The 24603-nt window shown below is 36.4% G+C and overlaps 2 protein-coding genes across 2 annotated transcripts in view; one reads left to right on the top strand and one right to left on the bottom strand.

The window, feature by feature from the left end:
- The first annotated feature begins 2347 nt into the window (after window positions 1-2347).
- Window positions 2348-3155, top strand: LOC6042633 (vacuolar protein-sorting-associated protein 25). The gene is made up of 2 exons (XM_001870660.2): window positions 2348-2519; window positions 2579-3155. Exons 1-2 carry the CDS (start codon window positions 2470-2472, stop codon window positions 3048-3050), a joined length of 522 nt encoding a protein of 173 aa, XP_001870695.2. The 5' UTR covers window positions 2348-2469; the 3' UTR covers window positions 3051-3155.
- Window positions 3156-7936: 4781 nt separating this feature from the next.
- Window positions 7937-24603, bottom strand: part of LOC6054174 (probable citrate synthase 2, mitochondrial) — a 32368-nt gene continuing 15701 nt past the window's right edge. The window contains 3 exon segments of the mRNA XM_038252617.1: window positions 7937-9420; window positions 9423-10376; window positions 14115-14241. Of these exon segments, the coding sequence (XP_038108545.1) occupies window positions 9314-9420; window positions 9423-10376; window positions 14115-14241 (1188 nt within the window). The 3' untranslated portion in view covers window positions 7937-9313.

The raw sequence follows: 24603 nt of genomic DNA, 5'->3' as shown, positions 1-24603 counted from the left end.
AATCAAACAAAATACGGGGTGAAGCATCCCAATTGGTTAAATCTAAAGCAAGTTATCGGCATATTCGTGAAAAATAGCACAATTTCCAAACTCAAACAAAAAAACGTTCCATCCAGATTTCAACTCGATTCGACCTGCAGCTTGTACGGGACATCTGGGACTAGAACGTTGAGACTGAGAACGCTTTGGGTAAGGCAGTTTAACACACAAAATAGAAACTTTTACTTTTAGTGAATTGTTTAGTAGTAAAATTTTGCTCAGGGGACCCCTTAAATCCTATTTTTTGGTTTTAATTTTATCATATTCATGTTTCTGAGACAATTTCACAATAGGAACATGCATAACAATGTTTATTTTCATCGAGATTTTCATCCATTTTAACCCTTTAAGGCTAGTATGCAGATCGGAAGGAAAGGGGTCAAGTAACAGCCTCGGTAACAGCTTTACGAATAGCAGAACAAAGGAGAGAGAACGATTTCTTGGGGCTTTTCTTCACCCCCTCTGGCTTGCTTTAGCTGCCGCTGCTGCCCATTTGAAATTTTTCTTGACCGGTTCCTTCCGAAGTGCATATACCGCTTTAAAAATTAAAGTTAATGAAAATTACATAGATGTTTTTTTTTTTGTGCCATCTAGTATCCTTGGAAACAAACATGATTTTCTATAAATGTGAATCGAAGACTTTTTTTTCAATTTTAATTTTAAAAAGTTAAATTGGATGAAAATAAACATTTATTTGCATGTTTCTATTGTGAAATTGTCTCAGGAACACGAATATGATAAAGTTATCACTAGAAAATGGGATCTAAGCGGTATCCCGAGCAAAAATTTACAACCAAAAAATCCCCTTAAAGTATAAGTGTTTATTAAATAAATTTTTAGGAGTTAAACTGCCTTACCCAAAGCGTTCTCAGTTTCAGATGGTAGTTCCAGATGTCCCCTACAAGCTCCAGGTCGACTCGAGTTGATATCTGGATACACTCAAACCCCGATGGTTTGACATCAACTGTTGTCATACGAACGGGTTCACTTTTTAGTTTGACACCCCTTTTACACGGAGTTCACACACACTACTGAACGTTTGTTTTGAAAGTGTTCGTGAGCGCCGTGAGTTTGACTTTGACCAACCAACGGGGTACACTCAACCCCCGGTGGTTGGTCACTTTTTCGTTTGACACTTTTTAGTTTGTACCCCGTTGGTTTGACAAAGTCAAACTAAAAAGTGACGAACTGTCACCTCGGATTGACGTGAGAAAATTACTGTCATTGTTGTGGTTGTGATGGATCTTTTCATCGTTTTTGGGATTTGTCTGAGGAATGTTCTGGTTCTGGTACAAACTAAAAAAGTGTCAAACGAAAAAGTGATCAACCACCGGGGGTTGAGTGTAGAACACATTTTTATTGGCGTTTGAAAATTGTGCTATTTTTCACTCAAATGCCAATAACTTCCTGTAGATTTAATCAATTGGGATGCTTCTCCCCGCATTTTTTTTTGCATTCTTCAAGTCCTTTCAGATGCATTTTATATTTTGAAATTAAGTTAAGGTTTGTTACAGCTTTTTTTAAAATTTTGTGTCTCGATTTGCCCCACTTCCCGTTGACATAGAATGCTTTTCTTTTGGCCAGATGTTAGTTTTATAAGGCCAATACAAACCTATCAAGAAAAGGGGTCAAGAAATAGCTTTACGAACAGCCGAACAAAGGAGAGGGAACGATTTCTTGGGGCTTTTCTTCACCCTCTCTGGGTTGCTTTCGCTGCCGCTGCTTCCCATTTGAAATTTTTCTTGACCGGTTTCTTCCGAAGTGCGTACACCGCTATATGTAAGGTATGCACTTCGGAAGAAACCGGTCAAGAAAAAATTCAAATGTGAAGCAGCGGCAGCGCAAGCAAGTCAGAGAGGGTGAAGAAAAGCCCCAAGAAAACGTTCCCTCTCCTTTGTTCTGCTGTTCGTAAAGCTATTTCTTGACCCCTTTCCTTCCGATCTGCATACTAGCCTATAAGGACAACCCACACACTAAACCAAGCTTGAAACCAAACCTGCTCCAGCGGAGGTTGAATTCGTAATCCAAAGGACGTTAGCTCCGAACTCAGTTGTAGATCAAATAATAGTATTTGATTATTTTTTTTTTTTTTTTTGCAATGTTGAACAATTTGGTGCGTAGTTTGCAATTAATTTTATTATTTTTTGTTATGTATTGTTTATTATATTCAAGCAGGACAATCACCCTAACAATTTCCCATTTCTTGCATAACAAATTTCCCCTTTTTGTGCTCTGCCATAGTTGATCTATCCAATAAAGGTTGCCTTAAATTTCAGCTGATTTGAAATTTTGACAAACACAACATAAACAGAACACTGTGAACACTGAAGATGTAAAGATTTTGTGGGTGGAGAAATTTAGTTAATAGATTTTTAAAGGAATAACTTCAATTTTGAACCCTAAAAACATCACTAAAAGTGCTCTGGTGAAATGGCTGTGTATCAGTGGCCTTGGGAGTACAACTTCCCTCCATTTTTCACGTAAGCTTTGATTTTAAAACGTAACAAGTTTGAATCCTTTAACTCGGATGCACTTCCAGGGTGCAACCGCACAGCAAAACGAAAGAACAGCAACTGTCCACCTGGAGGACGCTGATCCTCGGCTATCAGAAGCACCAGCGGCAAGCCATCCTGAACATTGCCGAAGATGGACCGCTGTTTGTGAACGAGAGCATATCGCGGAAGCTGACCCCGGAGGGCCGGCTGTGGCTGCTGGAGGAACTGGTCAAAACGGGGAACGCCGCACCGGTGGACAAACGCCGCCAGCAGTGGGAAATCTACTGGCACACGCTGGACGAGTGGGCCACGATCGTGCACGATTGGGCAACGGGAAACGGAATGACCGGTACGGTTTGTACGATCTTTGAACTGGTGGCCGGAGATAACACCGTGGGGGAGGAGTTTCACGGACTGGACCAGGATGTGTTCAAGAAGGTGCTGAAAGTGCTGGAGGGCAAGGGAAAGTGCGAACTGATTGCATTTGACGATAACGAGGGAGTCAAGTTTTTCTAGGGCCGTGTGATGGAAATGGGTTGCATGCTTGCTAAGGATACCATGTTGACTGTGTATTTTCTCTAATGTAAATATAAAAGATCGAGCGCTTGATAGGACACCGAAGGGCAACTTTACATTTCGAAGAACTTGAAAAGAATTCAATGACATTAGGCGTTGTTGTTATTTATTAGACAACAAAATAATTATTAACGTTTTCGCAAAAAAAATCAAAATATTTGTTTTTTTTTTATGAAATGGAGAATGGGCAAATTTGTATGGAAGCTGGCCCAAAGATGTACACTAGGGTGGTCCAATTCGGGGCTTTTTCTAAATTTAGTGAATATTCTACATCTGAGAATTGATAGAGATTGGACTATCATTGCACCCTCCACAGGTAAAGGCAGAAACAGTTGCTTTTCTTCATACATTTTGACGCTCTAATTAATGAACACAAACGAGGCCATTTTTTTCGAAAGACATCGCTAAAGTGGTATACGCACTTCGGAAGGAACCGGTCAAGAAAAAAAATCAAATGGGCAGCAGCGGCAGCGCAAGCAAGTCAGAGAGGGTGAAGAAAAGCCCCAAGAAATCGCTCCCTCTCCTTTGTTCTGCTGTTCGTAAAGCTGTTTCTTGACCCCTTTCCTTCCGATCTCCATACTAGCCTTAAGACATGAAACAAAAGGTCTATTCCCGTACTTGCAGAATTGCAGAATTCTGCAGCCAGCATAAGTCACTTTTTTGCAGCACGTTCCCGTACTTTTCAGCTCGCTCTCTTCATCTCTCTCTTTTGCAGAAGTTCTGCAAGGAGAGAAGCGGCAAAAAATTTGCCTGGGTAGCGCGTTCCAGAACTTTTTCTGCAACATTGTACACAGTTGAGTGGATTTACTCAAACTGGGTATTATTTTTTTTAATTATTTCAAAATATTTAAGAAAAATGGTTGACAAAAAAAGTAATTGAAAGAAGTTTACCTCTAGAACTGGGACATTATTGTTTTATGCAGCACAACATTTTATTTAAAAAATCAAGGATGTATTATTTATTTAGTAACTAGAAATTTATTATGCTTAGGTAGAAATCATATATTAGAAACAACTTAAACATTAGGTAAACAATTTTACAAATTAGAGTGGCAGGTACATTTAATAAATATGATAAAAAAGACAAACAAAGATTTTATATAGAAGCGACCATAAATAAATGTTTAATAGCAGAATGTTTGAAAGATTATTCAGGATAACATAAATAAATTATGACATGAAAGAAAAACGGTGATGCAGAAAAATAGACAAATAAAAAAATGATCAAATCTCAAAAATTTTGATACACATAAATTAAGCAATCTGGAAATTAAGAAATTCATAATTAAAAATATTAAAAAAAAAAACAATATTTCCACATCAAGAAACTTAAAAAAAAATTGGATCAGATATTTGAGAAATTTAAAAATGCAAATAATTATATCAGAAAAAACAACAAATCACAAATTCAAAGTTTAAAAAATCAAATAATTAAAAACTAAATGTTTCAAAATGATTAAAGTTCAAAAAATCTTAATTTAAAAAAATCAAAATAAAAAAAGGTTGAAAAAAATTGAAATAAAATAACAAAAGTTTTTTAATATTTATGAAATAAGAACACAACAAATTCAAAAGCTACAGTTAAAAATTATAAGATAGAAACTTTAAGAAATTATAATTTCAAATACAAGTAAAATTAAAATATTCTGTTAATCAAAATTTTTAAAACTCAAATATAAATAAAATAGGTACAGTCAAAATTTCCAATCTCCAAATCCTCTATATTTGAGTTTCTAACCTAAAATATGACTTAAAAAATGTGTATTTATTATGATTCAAGATGGCGTAGAAATTAAAAGTTCAAGAATTTAAGAATTTAAGAATTTAAGAATTCAAGAATTAAAGAATTTAAGAATTTAAGAATTTAGGAATTTAGGAATTTAAGAATTTCAGAATTTAAGAATTTAAGAATTTAAGAATTTAAGAATTTAAGAATTTAAGAATTTAAGAATTTAAGAATTTAGGAATTTAGGAATTTAAGAATTTAAGAATTTAAGAATTTAAGAATTTAAGAATTTAAAAATTTGAGAATTTAGGAATTTAGGAATTTAAGAATTTAAGAATTTAAGAATTTAAGAATTTAAGAATTTAAGAATTTAAGAATTTAAGAATTTAAGAATTTAAGAATTTAAGGGGAGCGGCTGTGGCTGACTGGTTACGGTGTTCGCTTTGTAAGCGAATGGATCTGGGTTCGATGCCCATCTGCTCCCAACGAGAAAGTTAAGAACATATAAAATTTGAAATTGAACGAAAAATCATAGTCGCTCTAGGCGGGTTCGAACCCCCGTCCTATGGATTGGTAAGCAAAAATGCTAACCACTAGGCCATGACGACTTGGTGAGCTTGGACTGGAATTAGGAATACTATTACAGAGAGCGGGTTGTGGCGCTATAACCACGGCAAATAGTGTCCAGGGCATTCGTGGAAATACAATGTCCCATCCCAGAGGGTCCCGGAGTACCAAAACTTCTTAGCATGGTGCTCCCAACGAATACAATCAAATCTCGGAGCGTATGGTGGTGTGTCCCCACGCTTCTTCCTCCCCTGTCGATTCAGAATTGTGTTGTTGTTCGAACACTCTGTGCTCAAACTCAACCCAATTACGAGTCATCTCTGCGATACGGCTTTACGCAGTAGGCCTGGCCGCTTTAACGCTTGTGTTGTTTCAATGCATTCCGATGCAATGGCGCACTACAAATGTTAATAAATGACAAGAAGAGTGCTAGGCGTCATCTAACCTAAGGCACTTTCCAGGATCCCTTCGAAAGATTGGCTGCGCTAGGGTCTGATTAGATTAGATTAGATTAGATTAAGAATTTAAGAATTTAAGAATTTAAGAATTTAAAATTTAAGAATTTAAAATTTAAGAATTTAAGAATTTAAGAATTTAAGAATTTAAGAATTTAAAATTTAAGAATTTAAGAATTTAAGAATTTAAGAATTTAAGAATTTAAGAATTTAAGTATTTAAGAATTTAAGAATTTAAGAATTTAAGAATTTATGAATTTAAAAATTTAAGAATTTAAGAATTTAAGAATTTAAAAATTTAAGAATTTAAGAATTTGAGAATTGAAGAATTTAAGAATACCAATTTTCCAAGTTTCCTAACTTCCTTACATTCTAATTTCCTTACATATAAATTTCCTAGTTTCCTAATTTTCTTATTTTTTTTATTTAACTAATTTGCTAATATCATAATTTCCTAATTCCCTGGTTTCCTAATTTTTTAATTTCCTTATTTCATAATTACATAGTTTTTTAATTTCCTTATTTCATAATTACATTTTTTTTATTTTGTTTTATTTTTTCATAATTACATAATTACCATTTATAGTGTGCCTATTAACTTTCATTAAAGCAAAAACTGTTATATTTTTAGTTTGAATTCAAAAACTAATTGTTATTTACTGTGTATTGTTTTCTTCTGAAATCTTGCCTAATGTTGAGTAGTGTTAATCTGTTGCTATTTCTTCTGTCGCGATGTTTTGTTACAATGTTTTGGACCTAAGCATGTTATTCAAAAGTTTACCAAAAGTACAATAGTAATATTTGTGTTAATCCTTTAATCATTCCATAAATTGAGTAAGGGCTCGAACCTCACTTGCTTAAGAAAAAGGTGAAGTTTCTAAACAATAGACAGTGAAGGAAATATACTATGTAAAGAATCAATAGTAGAAGAAAGATAGTAATTTATGAAGTAGATAAAGAAATTAACAATAGGTAATAAATAGAGGTAACAAACAAGCTTAGATTGTATTGAGGGCAACTTACGGGGAAGATGAGAAATTATTCAAATTGATAAATAAAAAAAGGCACAAAATTGACATCGCTGCCAAATTAAGGGAAAGCAGACAGTTTGTTACAGCAGCATCAATTGGTAAAATAGAGTGGAAAAGCGTTGAGAAATAAGAGAATCAAATAAGTAAAATAGAAATCAAATGGAGGATAGTAAACAGAAGCCGTTTTAGAAAATCAGTAAAACAAAATAAACAGAAGATAGCTGTTAGCTGAAATGGAAAGAAGAGAAACCCCGTTCTGCGATGCTCAGGTACATCCACAGCAGTTGACTCAACATACTGCGAATCAAAACAATACCGTCTACAATCACAAATTACTTCCCTTTCCCACATTGACTCGCCCCTTTCTTCTTGCCGTCTCTACTCTGACCCTCGCTGGTCAAAGGTTTACGAGTCGTTTCCACAGGCCACCAGCTAGGTTACACCTTGTCATCATGATGACTAAACCAAGCCAACGTGGATGTAAGAAAATAGGACACTTGCAAGGAACCAGAGCCATGCTGTTTTGTCCAAACAGCACTACGGATGTAGTTGGGCTCCTTCCGGGATGTTCCTCGCCTAGGTGTCAACCGACGAGTATCATCAGTATCATGCACCCTTGGCCTGCCGAAGATACCAAATTGATAAAAAAAATCCTTCAAGAGATACAGGTTTTTGAATTTTCATACCTCATTTTTGTATGGACAGCTGCCAAATTTGTAATACAAAAAAAAATCGAATAACCGAAATTTCGGAAAATTGTCGATCGCGAGCCAGAAAAGGTCTGTTTAAGCAGTGTACGCTGTACGCCCTTGTTAAGGAACCGATCAGCAAGCCGGAAAGGGGGTGGAGAAAATCCACAAAAAATCGCTTCCTCTCCTTTGTTCTGCTGTTCGTTTAGCTATTTCTTGAAGCTGCGTATCAGCCTTTAACTATGAATGTCATCATGCTTGTAAAATTTAAACGCTTCAAACTTTGTTTTCTTTTCATGTTTGTGACTGTTTTCGATTCCTTTATTTTGTCCAATAAATTAATTTGTGTTTTTTTTTGTTTGCTAGTTTTAAAGAACGATCAATGCGTTGCGCAAAAAAAAACATGTTTTTGTCTATTGTTGTTTCCACAGAATAAGAATCAACCAAAAGCTTTTGCAAATCGATCCTCAGAGAAGAACGTTTGAAACGAATCAACGTCGGAACAGTGTGTGATCTAATGCTTGCATAAATGGAAATTTTCAAGTTAATATCTTTCGCTACGTCGCGCGCTCACATCTCGCGCTCTAATAGTTTACTGCACTACTCTTTTGTAACATTTTGTTGTGGGGGTTTGCTGCTGCCTTAAACACTACTAGCTTATTATCCTTGGTTGAGGGTTGCCATTTTGCTAATGCCTTATTGGGTTTATTCTTTGTTTTTTTTTTTTTTTTTTTCAACGTCGACTTTCTAACTCTTAGTTTTGTATGGTTTTGCTTGCAGTTGCTGCAAAAGCCGCTGTTTTGAACGAGCAGACTTGCAGCAAGCAAGCCGTTTTGTTAAAACAAATCGCACACATACGAACGAACCACAGTTTTGTTTGTTTGCTGCTGCTGCTGGCGAAAGGGAAAGAGACAGAGTTGGGTGTTTTTTTTTCGGAAAAAGAAATGTGTGAAAAGTGAGAGTGTGTCAAAGGGGGAAGAGAGTTCTCACAGCACGCTCGAGCCGAGATGGTTGGTTATGAGGTAGCATTCGTTTTACTACGTATGTTTCGTGTTTGATGATGATCAACATGACGTTTGAGAAAGAGAACACACCAACGGTTTTTGTTTTTGTTTTTCGTCTATTTATACGATTTCGCACTTTATTGGTTCTCTTTTTACCGCGTTATCAAAGCTTTAGTTTCACTTATCATCATTTAAGTTAATTAGTTTAAATAGACAATAAATAAAAGTATGATTTTTAATTCCACTTGAAGTAAGAAAGGCTCCCCCCCATTTGCTTTTTTTGTGGTGGTTTTCTTCCGGGGAGCCCTCTCGTGTGTTGGCGCACACCGGTTTCGCTGCGAACCGGTTCTTCCTAAAACTAATTAAGTTACTAATGCTCTTAACACTTAATAAAAATCATACAATTTTACAAATGTCGGGTCGGGTTGGTTTTTTGTTTTGTTGGTTTCTTATGAAGGATGTCGGAACAAAAGGACGATGTTCACACTTTTTTGCATTGCTTGCTTCAACAAGGGATGGAGGAAACTTTAAACTGAAGCTGAATTGGCCTTTTCCTATCGAAGCTGCCGGCATTCTCTTGAACGAGAGGCTGGTTCGTTGCGTACTCGTTTCTTCTCCGTTGGCGTGTGTTGTTCCGGAGAACGCGAGCGGATGATGTTCTGTGGTGGTCTGTTTGATTTTGTTTTTTTGGTTGTGATTGGTAAGATGCTTGAAGGGAGTTGGCAGCAACTTTACTTGCTGGTGGCCTTGATCAGTCCATCGGTGGACATGGACTTGGGGCGTTCGATGGGCAGACCCAGGGCACGGTCCCAGACGAGCGAGGCCAACACGCCGAGGCACGGGAAACGCCGAACAGCACGGTGTAGTAGTTCATCTCCTTCAGGCCGTAGTACTGCAGCAGCACACCGGAGTGGGCATCTACGTTCGGCCACGGGTTCTTGACCTTGCCGAGTTCGGTCAGGATTGGGGGCACGACCTTGTAGATGTTGGAGACCAGTCCGAACAGCACATCGTTCGGCAGATGCTTCAGGGCGAACTCGCGCTGGCAAGTGTACCGAGGATCGGTCTTACGCAGCACGGCATGGCCGTATCCGGGCACGACCTGTCCCGACTTGAGCGTCTTCCAGATAAAGTCCTTGACCTTGTCCTCGCTGGCGTTGTCTCCCAGCTCCTTGCGCAGCTTCTGAATCCACACTAATACTTCCTGGTTGGCGAGACCGTGCAGGGGACCGGCCAGACCGTTCATGCCGGCGGCAAACGACAGGTACGGATCGCTAAGCGCCGAGCCGACCAGATGGACCGTGTGGGCGGACACGTTGCCACCCTCGTGGTCACTGTGGATCGTCAGGTACAGACGCATCAGCTCGGTGAACTTCTCGTCTTCGTAGCCCAACATCTTGGTGAAGTTGGCCGACCAATCCTTCTTCGGGTCAATCGCACCGATTCCCTTACCGTCACGGTACGTGTTACGGTAGATGGTGGCCGCCACCACTGGCAGTTTCGCAATCAGGTCCATGCTGTCCTCGTACACGTACTCCCAGTACTTGCTCTTGTGCACACCCTCCGCGTACGCCTTGGCGAACTTGCTCTCGTGGTTCAGCGCCGTCACGGCACAGCTCAGCTGCGACATCGGGTGCAGCGTCGTCGGCATGTTGTTCAGCATGGTCACGACGTGCGACGGCAGCGCGGCGCGGTTCGCCCACTCGCGGGACAGCGCGTCCACCTGCGCCTTGGTCGGCACATCGCCGGTGATCAGCAGCCAGAACAGACCCTCGGGCAGCGGTTCCTGGCCACCTGAAAATGGACAAATAAAGAAACATTAGTTTTGTGTTTTTTTTTTCAGTTATATTAACCCCCGACTGCTTTTTTTGATCAACCAGCAGATAAATTTGTAAAAGATTTTTTCTAGAAAAAAAATAACTTCTCTTTTTTTTATTTCTTTTAAAAGAACTCAATTTAATAGAAGTGTGTATCCCTCGACTGCCCAAATGTTTTTCGATTTTTTCCCCCGTGCTCCCGTAGTCATATCGTTTAGTTCTACGAAAAACTTTACTTTTCTTGTTTTATTTTCAGTATTATAATTTTCAATTATCTTGTTTGGTTTATGTTTGTTTTTGGTATTATTTGGCCAATTCTACCACCTTCTATCATTACATTTTGCCTTTCTAATTTGTTTATGTTTTTACAGTCACTTTTTCATTTTTTTGCTTGTTTTTCACATTCACAGAATGGCACCATTAGTGCATCTCCAGCGCGGGTAGCAAATGAAATGATGCACGGAAAACTGAATCATGCTTGATTTTTTATGCATAAAAAAAATTAAAAAAATACAAAATAAAAAAAAAACAATAAAAAAATTGCACGAAAAAATTTTTTTAAAGAAAATTTCAAAAAATTTAAAAGAACAAAAAAAAACATTGAAAAAATTTCAAAAGACTAACAAAAATTAAAAAATTTAAAAAAAAAATAAAATATTTAGAAAATTTTTAAAAAAATTAGAAAAAATTTAAAAAAATATAAAAAAAATTAAAAAATTAAAAAAAAATTAAAATTTAAAAAAAAAATTTAAAAATTTTTTAAAAAATTTTAAAAATTTAAAAAAAAATTATAAAATTTTAAAAATTTAAAAATTAAAAAAAAAAATTTAAAAAATTTTAAAAAAAAATTAAAAAATTTTAAATTTTTTTAAAAATTTTAAAAAAATTTACAAAATTAAAAAAAAAATAAAAAAAAAATTAAAAAATTAAAAAAAACCTATTTTTTTAAATTGAAAATATAAAAAAAAATTTAAAAATTTAAAATATTTTGAAAAATTAAAAAAATAAAAAAAGTAAAAAAAATCATAAAATTAAAAGATTAAAAAAATTAAAAAAAATTTAAAAAAAAATAAAAAAATAAAATTTCAAAAAAAATAAAAATTAAAAAAAATATTTTTTTTTTTAAGATTAGGGTACGTTATCCATTAGTGGACCCCTTTCCTATAGTGGACCCTCTGAAGGGTTTTTGATGAAAAATTCAATAAAATCACAATTTCAAGCGTGTTGTTGTCTACAAATCATTTATTTGGCATGTTCAGCATCATTTAAAACAATGTTGACTGACATTGAATTGTCCTTTTCACCAAAATAAGTGTTTTAAGTTCGACATCTGAAATAAGCCATGGCCACTAGCACTTTCACAACAAAACTGCATTGATATTTTATGATTGAATTAACTATCCAATCATTTTTTGACTGCTTATTTAACTTCAGCAAGTCGAAATAATCTAAGTTTAAGGAACTTTACTAAAATAAAGCGAAGAACTGCTCATTTTCGAGCAAAAATTAGGGGGGTCCAATATAGGACAACGAAATCCAAACTTTTCCAAAAGTGGACCCCTGTTAATTTAACCTTCAAAAATGAAGAAAACTGTGTATTCAAGCAAAAGTTTCTCTAAAACATACAATAAATGCTTGTTGTTATCAACCTAAACGCATATTTTTTCAATTATGAATATAAATATTAGGGTGGGTACGTTTTTCAAAAAGTTCTCGGATCAAGTTTTAGTATGGTTCCCCTTGTAGGGCATGCCCATAGGGACTTTCATGCCAAATATCAGCTCATTTGGTTGTAAACTGGCTGCGCGCATCAGGGTTAAAGTTTACATGGGAATTACCATGGGAAATTGGAACTTTTTGTTAAAACGCTCCTACAGGTCTGGAAAAATCACGCGCCAACTTCTGGTATGGTCAAGCCTAAGGGGAATGGTCTGGAGAACACTTTTCCCGAAGAGAGCATATGGATTCGTTGTCCCTAGACCTGGCGCATCAGCAAACAATCAGATGTCTCCGGAATCAACGGTTTTACCTGAAAAAGCATCAAATTTTCCTTAGCATGCTATGCAAGCTTGATGAACACCGCGACGCCATATGTCAGACAGCTACACGTGGTTGAAATATTTGCAAAAAAAAAACGAATTTGCTATGCATAGATTCAGAATTCGACTAAATAATATCAGGACTGCTCGAAATGATCATTTTCTAGTTAAAAGATGGTTTGCAATTGAATATTTCAGCCATTTCTCACCCACGTGGTAGCTGCCTGACGTATGGCGTCGCGGTGTTCATCAAGCTTTCATAGCATGCTAAGGAAAATTTGATGCTTTTTCAGGGAAACTCGTTGATTTCGGAGACATCGGATTGTTTGCCGATGCGCCAGGTCCAGGGACAACGAATCCATATGCTGTCGGGAAAGTGTTCTCCAGACCATTCTTAGGCTGACCATACCAGAAGTTGGCGCGTGATTTTCCCAGACCTGTAGGAGCGTTTGAACAAAAAGTTCCAATTTCCCATAGTAATTTCCATGTAAACTTTAACCCTGATGCGCGCAGCCAGTTTACAACCAAATGAGCTGATATTTGGCATGAAAGTCCCTATGGGCATGCCCTACAAGGGGAACCATACTAAAACTTGATCGGAGAACTTTTTGAAAAACGTACCCACCCTAATAAATATAGCTGTTTTCATGTTAAAAGTACCAAAAATGCTGAAGCCGTCAGAATTTTTAATTTATCAAAACTGTAGTTAATTGTACATTACTGAAGCATCATAATTGCAGTTTGAAATGATATTTTATAATAATTAATCAATAACAAAACATTTTTTTAAATAAACATGCGTGGTTTTATTAGCAACTGTAAACAAATCTATTATCAAAAATAAGACAACGATTTTTTTTTCGTGATTCGATTATCCGAAGTTTTGATTATCCGAACTGAAATTTCGCCAAGGCCTTCGGATAATCGAGTCTGGACTGTATTTCAATTCCATAGCATATTTCGGAAGTGTCCTCTTGCGGCCACCGAGAATTGATTTCGGAATGGTAACATTTGGTCAGAGAACAACGGAATGACCGTAATGTTTATATTTTTTTATTGCAGTTTCCGGAAGTTTCTTACAATAGCCACCAGTAACCGGTTCCGAAGTTCCAAGATACAAGATACCGTAAAAGTCTGTAGGTAATTGAAGTAATCAGATACAATTTACAAGGATAACTTTAGTAATCTTAGCGTCTAATCGAATTCGTCAATAAAATTGAAAAACCATTCAGCAAAATCCGTTGATTTGCATCACTATCCCATCAATGTAAAGCTTCCTGAACAATTCAAATAGTTAAAATCAATGACGTGCTCAAGCTCTCCCTCCTTCGGACTGCAGCACTGCAGACACGTAAAATTCGCAATAATATATTGCACTTCTGGTACCCGGCTGACGGTTTCGCGGCCAGCTACATCATCTAAGCACATTTCTAAACGGTGCTAAGGACGTTCCCGTCAGCACGCTGTCATTGAGCGTGGTAGCTAGCGTGCAAAGCTTAGTTTTGTCGAGTGCACCTTTGCACACATAAATATAAATCGTTAGACGGTCGGTGCACTTGGACAGTGCATTTCAAAGTCAATTGAGTAACTGAACGTCTATCGATTGCTTAATCTCTCTCCCCTCTTCCCCTGTTGACTTGCTTTATGACAGCAAATAAAGTCGTAATTGATCTTACCTGGAGCCTTGGGCAGGACCTTCTGGCACTCGGGAATGGACAGTCCACGGAAGCGGATGCCCTCATCGGGGTCCAGCACGGAGGTTTCGCACACCAGGCCCTTGATGCCACGCATACCACCGTACATCTGGAAGGAGGGAGGGCAATCGCGTTAACAATTAGCATCTACAATTGTGATAGGTGGTTCAGAGACGAGCGTAATTCATCAAAATGATACGATTGGCTGGACAATTGGCTGGGGGGCAAAAAAGAGTGATTAGGGTGTTACATGGTGTCGACTCATTGCTGAATTTCGAAATCTTTGTGCTAATATTAGAACCCAAGTTTTTTCCAACTTACGTAATTGCTAGAGCTACAAAAAAAAGAAGAGAAAATCTCATTCCCAACTCATTCTCTGACGTAAACCAAGCCCCTCAACATCGGATGATCAATACATTGTTCGTTGAGGAGGGAGAGAGAAAAAATCATAATGCTTTGCTCATGACGCTATCGTCGTACCACGCGCGCCATGTGTTCGTAATTGAACTTGACTGCTGACGGCTGATCGAACCGGCTAAGCTTCACTTAATTCAGCGATTCCGCGAAGCGCCGCACGTCACACGACATTGCGGAACATTCTAATGAGCAAGCGAGAGTGATCTTCGGAAGCGAATGTTTAATGCAGCTAAAACTTCAGCACAGCATAACCGGTTTAGTCCCGCAAGACATGACCGATCCGTGAGCGGTGCGATTGACCTGGGAATGTATGCAAAACGTATACAGCACAGCCAGGCTGGCGTAAATCTAGGTGATTGTCGAATAAAAATTTCAGGGTTAAACCGCCGAGTTCCAGTGGTGAGATAATACGTAAAACACTGGCGATAAGACGCTTATCACTGCTGTTGCTGCTGCCGATGCGGCAGTGTTTTGTCAGCTGACGAACGAACGTACGATGCTCGTGTTTTGGTGGCGTAATTTCAGATTTATCTCAAGCACTAAAAAATACTGGCTCTGACGCTATTTGAAGAAAAATGAACTTATGCCACAAACAAACTTATATCTTAAAGCTATTAAAATAAAGCTTTACAAAAAAATCTAAACACTTCCAAGTGGTTTATGGATAGCTTCTGTATAAACAGTTTATTTATACTCTGTGCAAGAATTCATCGAATTATCTCTGCGGTAAACTTTACGCAGTAGGCCTGGCTGCTTTAGCATTTGTGACGATTCATACATTGTGCTGTAATGGCGCACTACAATAGAGTTATTTACGTGCGCATGTATTGCGTATACATACACGAAAAAAAGTGAGGTTAAATTTTGTCCGGCCAGCAAAATCAAATGGTGCGCTAGTGTGTGTACGCGAAACGTCATAAAGCTCTATTGTCAATAAATGACAAGAAGCCGTTCCTCAAGGAGGTTTGACGTTTCTCAAACAAATGCAGGTAAACAAACAAAGCAGGCAAACTGTCTGATTTAATATCACCAGAGGTGAAATGGAGCCTTTCTTACAAAATGATGAAAGCTATTGGGGCTACACATACACATAAAAATTTTTCAAAATCTGTTTTCAGGGCAATTCGCAATTCGCAATTTTCAGTGTAAGAACGGGCCTTGACCGATCTTATGCACTAGGTTCCCGACGAACACGCACTGCCCTTACACCTACATCTCACCCTTGCTCTGAGTCAGTACGAGCAACACGCTAGAACACGCTTTGAGTGTTCGTGCCAGGCATGCACACCTTCTTTTCCGGTTACGCATTTTAACTCGGCCGGGGGTGGTACATTACGTAGGGTTTGATGTAAGTATAAGCGCCTAACCATTTATAGTGTGCCTATCAACTTTCATAAAGCCAAAACTGTTTTATTTTTAGTTTGAATTCAAAAACTAATTGTTATTTACTGTGTATTGTTTTCTCCTGAAATCTTCCCTATTGTTGAGTCGTGTTTATCTGTTGCTATTTCTTTTGTCGCGGTGTTTTGTTACAATATTTTGGTCCTAAGCATTTTATAAAAGTTTTTCAAAAGTACAATAGTAATATTTGCGATAATCCTTTAATCATTTCATAAATTGAGTCAGGGCTCGAACCTCACTTGCTTAAGAAAAAGGTGATGTTTCAAAACAATGGACAGTGAAAGAAATATACTATGTAAAGAATCAATAGTAAAAGAAAGATAGTAATTTATGAAGAAGATAAAGAAATTAACAATAGTTAATGAAAAGAGATAACAAACAAGCTTAGATTATTGTTATGATGGGCAATTTACATGGAAGATGAGAAATTATTGAAATAGATAAATAAAGAAAAGGCACATGATAAACAAAATTGACATCGCTGCCAAATTAAGGAAAGCAGACAGTTTGTTGCAGCAGCATCAATTAGTAAAATAAAGTGGAAAAGCGTTGAGAAATAAGAGAATCAAATAAGTAAAATCGAAATCAAATGGAGGATAGTAAACAGAAGCTGCGTTAGAGAATCAGTGAAACAAAATTAACAGAATATAGATGATAGATAAAAACGGAAAGAAGAGAAACCCCGTTGTGTGATGTTTCAGGTACATCCACAGCAGTTGACTCAACATACTGCGAATCAAAACAATACCGTCTACAATCACAAATTACTTCCCTTTCCCACATTGTCGCGCCCCTTTCTTTTAGCCGTCTCGACTTTGACCCACGGTGGTCAAAGGTTTACGATCCGTTTCCACAGGCCACCAGCTAGGTCATCATGAAAACCAAGCCAACGTGGAGGTAAGAAAATAGGACACTTGCAAGGAACCAGAGCTATACTGTCCTGATCAAGAAAGATCTAACAGGACTACGGACGTAGTCAGTGACGCTCCTTCCAGGATGTTCCTCGCCTGAGCGTCAACTGAAGGGATATCATCAGAATCATTCGCACTTGGCCTGCAAAAAAAAAAAATCTGTTTTCAGGGCATAAAAAATACATTTCCATTTATTAACAAAACAAATTTGAATACATTTGGTTGTATCATTGCCGAGATAAAGCTATTTGAAGTTAGCAGTTTCCAAAAACGGGTGCCACGATATCTCAACATTGCTTCGACCAAATTGGCTCAAAATTTTGGTGAAGACTCGTTAAACCGGTCCCGTGTGCATGACGAAGGCTGATTTTCAAAAAGATTATAAAAAAAAAAACATAAAAATATTTATCTGTTTTTCATTTATATAAATCGCCAGTTTTTGATTTTTGTAATTTTTGAAAATTCAAAATTTTAAAATCGGGATTCGACATGCACACGGGACATATCTTGGGAGTCTTCACCTAAAATTTCAGCCAATTTGGTCCGTCCCATCTCGAGATATCATGGCACCCGTAAATCAACTTGGTGTTCAGAGAAAAACGCTCTCAAAGTTTGACAGCTCGCTTTGCGCATGGCAAAATTCTGAGCTTAAATCGTCTCTAACTCAGTTAAATCATGAAATATCTTCATGAAACTTTCAGGAGTGATTGAAAATCATCTTTTAAGTTGATTTAATAAATTTTCTGTAATATTAAATTTTGTGATTTTCTACATGTATGTAACCCCTTAACCTCGAATGCCATTTGTTTTAATTTCAGAGGTACATTATGGGTCGCAAGATAATTATATTTAAATAAGAAAAATATATTGGATTGACATTATTAGAAAACAATGAAGGGTACTCAGTCTTTGATTTTAGTCTATGATTTACTTAAAAAGTTATGTATCGATATTGCACTTTGTCGATTTATTATGAAAAGCCAGCAAGAACACTTTCACGCGCAGTGTAAAACGCACAAGCGTATATGTGCTGGCGTGTATGCTTCGACTTGACGATCTTTCGATCGAGAACGAGCCGGGACTTCAAATTTGATGTTCAGTTGGGGAAATATACCCTTTCCAATCAAACACCTATCTTCGTCCAAACATACTATTTAGGCTATAAACTTACCAGCAACAGCACCGCCTTGAGTAAGCACGCAAATGTGTGCCACTTACTGGCCAAAAAGATCAAATTTAATGCACTTTTGATCAAAATTTCTATTTTGCGAGACTATTTCTCACCATTTTGGTGGCACACGCGAGAAACCCTCAAACGCTTAATGAATATCGCCAGAATCAACTTTTCGCTTACTTTTTCACGGTGCTTTCGATACAAAACTGCCCCCAACTTTCGGCAACATGTTCTTTTGCACATTAGTTGGCCACTCACTTGAAAAAAATATCCCGAAACATGTAAATAATTAGCAAGCGCCATAAAAAAACAAACGCGCCAAGTCTTTTGACGTTTCAATCTTGACGACCCATTCCAATCGAAGGCGCTGAAGAAACCCGAGCGAGAAGCGAAGGCAAATAATGTACAAAGGGTGAGCCAGTGATGCCAGGAAATTTTCTCTATAAATGTTACTTTTCCTGAGTGTTCGCATAAAATTTCATCAATTTTGGCAGCACTAAGCAGACCCAAAAGAGCGCTGGAAGTAAAAAAAAAACTAAGCTGAAAATAGGAAAATGGGCGTGGTCGAATGCATTCGTTTGATTAGAATACATTTTGAAAATATTTTTTTTTTTCAAATGCTTGTAAAAGGAATAGAATAACTTTTAGTAAAAGTTAAAATAAACTGAAATGTTCACAAAAAGTTGCTCTACTCGTTGGTGTACTTGGTTTTAGTAAATTTCAAGGAACACTCCAGATTATTCAGCATCATTCAAACACGACCGCATATTAAGCTTAAAATGGGTTTATTTCCCCTATTTGATTCTGTATAAAACCAAAAAAATAATAGGACAAAATCTATCTCTGGAAATAAATTTTGGAAAAGCTTCAAATTTTGGTCACAACCAGATTATGGCGCATGTTTTCGGATGGCTTTTTGTTTGAAACAGAATTCTTTTAATTTGATAGTGGTATCTGTAAAATAATCCAAAAAATACCTCTAAAAATGACTTCGACTCCACGGCTACAAATCTGAAATATAAAAATTGTGGGTTTTACGAGCGGTTTTCCAATGATGAAAGACACAAATTTTCAAGAGCGGATACAGACATCGCACAAGTATTTCAGAAATTTTGCTCTCAAAAATCAGGCTTTTTCCGGGTTTCGGGCCAAAATTCCCCGCCGTGCACGATTTTTTAAAGGTTTCTGAGAAAAGCGTTTTTCCAAAAGCGAACCTTAAACCTTTCTTTTGTAAGAAAGGGAAAAAATGAGAGTTTGATTATGTTTCATAGTCTAATACCTCCTTCAGTGCGGAGGAAATGCACTACGTGCTTATTTGAATAATTCAATTATAAGGAAAGTCTCAAATTTGACAGTTCAATTTTAATTTGCACATGCTAAATATCGTAAACCTGGAAATAAACATTCTTTGCCTGCTAATTTTTGACACAATTATCGCCTATCAAAAGTTATCTCGGCACGTTTCAAGGTGATCTCTAAATGCAATCTTGAGGAGCCACGTTCCGCGCGGGCTCAAACCTACCAAATTAAATCATGCCGTCCCAATTTGCAACAAATCGGTTTCAGCTCGTACACACAGAGAATCACATGATGTTCGCACTGTTGGTTGCGCTCTCTGTTTAGGAACTTCCATTAGAGCGTCGATAATAATTATCTGCTCAAATAAAAACAGCTTAAAAAATGACGGCAGTCACGGCCATCAAACGTGAGTGAGGCACGTTGCGAGCGTCGTAGTTTGCTGGGAAGTTAAATCCGTTATCAGCGCCGAGCAGGATGAACCGGACTACCGCTGATAGCGCGGAGCTGATGCTGCGGTGATGCTGCGAAGTTGCGTGCTACAATCGTAATAATACAACTCTTTGGCGTTATACCTATACTGATAATAGGTGCACAATGCAGCTTTGCACTTTAATCTCGAATCAAATTGTTGGAGAGCTCGCGACGAACCGAGTTCCCACCGCCGACATCGCACCATGTCGCGTATTGATAACCTTTTTGACTCCGTAATGGACTTTTGTTTCGAGTTTGTAGCGCCAATTCTACACATAGTGGAACTGGGCACAACACTAGGCTACCTCTATCAAAATTCCTGTTTAATTATGCAAACAAGCTAAACAACACACAAAAAGTATTAAAAGCTCAAGTGTTCAAGTTGGTCGCGCCAATTTGTTGAATCATCTGGGTAACGTCCTCCTTCCCGCCATTAAAAAAAAAAAAAAGTTGACAGGGAAGACCGGCTATTAAGTTGCACACTTGTTCTATAACTAACCGCACTAAACGATATGTCGCTGGGTATGGCGTTCGCTCGGTCTTCTCTGCGGAATCAGAGCTCTACGTAATTCGATCCATCAGCTCCCGCGGAGGCAATTTGTTCAAACTCAATTGTCGACGATTGTGTGTGCCCCGGCAAGGCACGTGGTTCCGGACTACACGGAATTGCAGCCAACTTTACGACACGACGAGCCGGAGCAATTCTCAGAGATTTCGGACAATTGTTATTTATGTGTTATTGATTTAGCCTAAACTTTGCAGGTTGTTGTTGATTCATTTATTTCTGGCAGCTTTAACCTTCTTGGTCATTCGCGGCCATAAACTTTGTAGGTGTTTTTTCGATTATGTACTACGAGAAAACTTTTTACACCACATGTTGTTACATACAAGTCTTTTTCGACAGTTTTCCAAAACTAGCATGCAATCGTTAAAAATTTGTATCTGGGAATGTAATTTTTTGGAGCAATGTATTCATTTTGTGTTATTTATGTTTTAGAGTACAAAAGACATCCTTTGTGGTAACTTTTTAAGGCTCTGGAAGGCATCATCCCCAATCGGCCATTTGGCGGCCATGTTTGTTTTAGAAAAAAAAAAATTCAAATCTTGATTCTTTTTAGTAATATTACCTAAAAAATGTGTAAAAATCTGAACCTGAGGAATATTCACCAGAAACTGATGAAAAGTCATCATTTTCTAATGTAATATTACACATTTTTTGACACAAAATCTGTCACCATTTCCTGATGAATATTACCATCCTTTTTTTCTGTGCAACTTAAAGTCATTTTGATATTTTGGAGCATGGCTGTATAAGTGTATAATTAATTAGTTCAAATCTTTATTATTTATAGAAAAAAACGATGTAGTTTTTGTTGCCATGAAAGTTTTAATATTGAGCATTGTCTTTAGTCCAATCTATGTAAAGAAACACCGTTCTAAAAAATAAAAAGGTCGTATCCGAAGGGCCTGTAAAAATTTCGTATCGGATAATCAAATCTTGAGATAATCGAATCACGATTTTTTTTTCGTTGTCTTATTTGTGATTGTTCAGTTGGGTATGACCCCTAAGCTACGCTAAAGCAGGGTGACCACTCAAATCCCATTTTCAAAATCCCGACTTTTTCTAGACTTTTCAAAAATCTCAAATAATAGGTGATGATAGAATGATTTCAAACAAAAAGTACTCTTTATAAAAAAGTGAATATCAAGCATCGAAAAAAAAAACCAAATGAAACTTAACAATAAATTTCAACAAATTCTTCGAAAATGTATATTTTTAAAACTGGCAAACGTAAAGATTTTATACAGTAGTTGTTCTATAACTGGGCCGTAGCTCAGTTGAAAAGCAGACAAACGTAAAAAACCGAAACAAACCGAAATTACCGAGGGGTTAATGGATGCAAAAGCATGTTCAATAATAAAAAAAAAAATTCAAACTTATATGTAATTTCAAGTCACAATTTGAGAAATATGAAAAGTTAGCATTGTGAATAGAGCGTCCAATTTCCCGACCCGGGAAAAAAATTCCCGGGATTTCCCGGAAAAAAATATTTCCCGTTTCCCGGGAATTCCCGAAATACAAATGGAAGTATACATTTTCCTACCTTCCTGGCACCAATGTTTTGAAATCATACAAAAATAATAATAAGAGAACCTTATTTGATTTTAAAATCCATTCCAATCTACTGTTCATACTGGAATAATCAGCTTGTATGTAAATTTCATGTCAAGGTTTAATTCAGATAATATTTATTCCTTTTCTTGATCAAATTGGATGAAAATTTAATTTATATAATTTGTTTATAAGTATTCGAGAAATAACTGTTTGAAGTTATAATTTTTAAATATGAAAAAATATCATTAACTTTCAAACACTTTTACGCTTTAAAATTATTTTAATCTAACTTATTTATAAGGACATGTAACTAAAATTATACCATAAATTAAACCATGAATAATCATATGAAAATTACCAAAAAATGCAACCATATTTCAAAAACTTGCTTCAAATAATGTCAAATTTGAGTTTGATTTCATGAAATAGTGTTTGAAATTAAGTAGCGCTAGAAATTAGATTTTTAAGGCAAATTAAATGATTGTCTATTTATTCTCAAGTTGAAAATACTTGTTCTGAAATAAGTTATTTGCCATGAAAAATATTATTTCTGCATGCTATACATTTTCATTTCAACGTCATGGTCACTGAGACAAATTTAAAAGCAATTTTATTGTTGTGGAGCATAGATTTGCACTGTCCAAACACTTTGATTGAAAAAATACTTCTCAACAAAAAATACTATTTTTTTTATTTGGTACGATTTGAAAGACAGCATAAAAAATAGTAAATTCATAATATTTTATCAATGTTGCATCATTTTAACAAGCATTCAAGCCATTCATAAATCCTCCTACACTCAAACCCCGATGGTTTGACACCAACTGTTGTCAAACGAACGGGGTCACGTTTTAGTTTGACACCCCTTTTACACGGAGTTCACACACACTACTAAACGTGTGTTTTGATAGTGTGCGTGAGCGCCGTGTAAAAAGTGACACTTCGTCACTTTTTAGTTTGACTTTGACCAACCAACGGGGTACAAACTAAAAAAGTGTCAAACGAAAAAGTGACCAACCACCGGGGGTTGAGTGTACTCATTTTGGACATTAAAGTTGCTGTTCTATACAATTCTGTTGCAAAATATCAATCACAAACAGGATCAGAATATTTTTTGATAAATTTCAAATTTCCCGGGAATTCCCGGGAAATTTGTTGAAAATTTCCCGTTTCCCGGGAATTCTGTAACCCCGGGAAATTGGACGCCCTAATCGTGAATAAATGTGAGTAAAATTTATTTTATATTTTATTTGCAAAATATTATGCATCGGTGGTCCCCTCGTTATTTTTCGTTCAGCCCAGTTAGCGAGCAGCATTCGGTGACTGGGCTACGTTCTCAGCCCAGTTACCAAACACGTACTGTATTTCGTTTCAACTGGAAATGTCAAAAGTTAAAGTTATCTGAATTTTGAAATGTTGTTCTTAATTTTTTTTAATTTGAATCAAAGAACTTTAAAACATGATTGCTATTGTTATTCTTTCATACAATTTAGAAAAAATATCCAGGAATTCGTTTAAAAAAATGTTTACCAAGTTTCCTATTTAATTATGTAAATTTAGATGTTGACTGTTTGAACCAATGATAATTTAGCTAGTTGTCAGTATTTAACTGTTTCAATTTTTTAAGTGAAAATTTTAGTTTGATGAGATTTCATGTTTTACCACTTATTTCATTTTGAAAAGACTTAATAAAATTAGTTGAACAATTAAAAATATTTAATACTGAAATATTAGGTTTTCAATAGCCTTAGTAAAAATGAAATAGTAATAGTAAAGTAAGTTATAAAATAATTCAAGAGTTTGAACATATTTTTCAAACAAATATACTTGGGATTCTCGACTTTTTCCCGTCTTTTTGACAAAAAAAAAACACAAATTCCGGACTTTTTCCCGATTTCCCGACTTTAGTGGGCATCTAAAGTGATTTAGAATATTCAAATTCAAGATGGCGGCCAAAATGACGATGATGAAATATTGAAGAAAAATAAAGCATTTTGTCGTTTAATCGTCGTATTCAAATTTGACTAAAATAGGGTCGCAGAACTCGAATTTAATGTTAAAATTATGAAAATAAAATAATACGAAAAAAATTATTTGCTCGTGATTCGATTATCCAATACAAATCTTCGGATAATCGAACGTCGGATAATCGAGGATTCGGATAATCGAGTCTAGACAGTAATAGTAATTTTTCCTAGGGTCAGTGCACAGTATTCGGAATGGCAAAAATAAGTGGAATAAATTGATAACTCTCTTGTTTGACGTCCTATCCAAATGGTGTCTTCGGAAGAGTTGTTGTACTTGATAAGAGGAGAAAATTTCAGGAAAGTTTCGAGATATACGCCATTTTTGCAAAAATGGTCCAAAAAAAACGCTTTTTTGATGATAGCTAAAAATGTTAGCATTTAAGCGGCCTACTATGTTCTGAAGAGTTGTTTATGACATAAAATTACACATCTTTGCCGAAGACAGCAAAATGTTTTGAGCCTTTATTGAGGAGTTATAACCATTTTAAAGTGATTTTGAGCCTGATGTCAAGTTGCTATTTTTTAAAAATGGCGCATTTTGGTGCAAAACCGAACAATGCACCTGAAGATCGCACTTTCAACTACATTTCCTGAAAATATCTCCGTGTCTATCGGTGTCTATTTTTAGATATCTCAATTTGAATTTGACGGTTTC

The sequence above is a fragment of the Culex quinquefasciatus genome, chromosome 2, assembly GCF_015732765.1.
Source record: "Culex quinquefasciatus strain JHB chromosome 2, VPISU_Cqui_1.0_pri_paternal, whole genome shotgun sequence".
Classification (NCBI taxonomy): Eukaryota; Metazoa; Arthropoda; class Insecta; order Diptera; family Culicidae; genus Culex; species Culex quinquefasciatus.
This window is presented reverse-complemented; position numbering and strand designations above follow the sequence as displayed.

Excerpts from the sequence above, each read along its gene's own strand:
- LOC6042633 (XM_001870660.2), top strand. The coding sequence starts at position 2,470 with ATGGCTGTGTATCAGTGGCCTTGGGAGTACAACTTCCCTCCATTTTTC. Across the intron at positions 2,520-2,578 it reads AACTTCCCTCCATTTTTCAC|GGTGCAACCGCACAGCAAAA; the intron begins GTAAGCTTTGAT and ends ATGCACTTCCAG.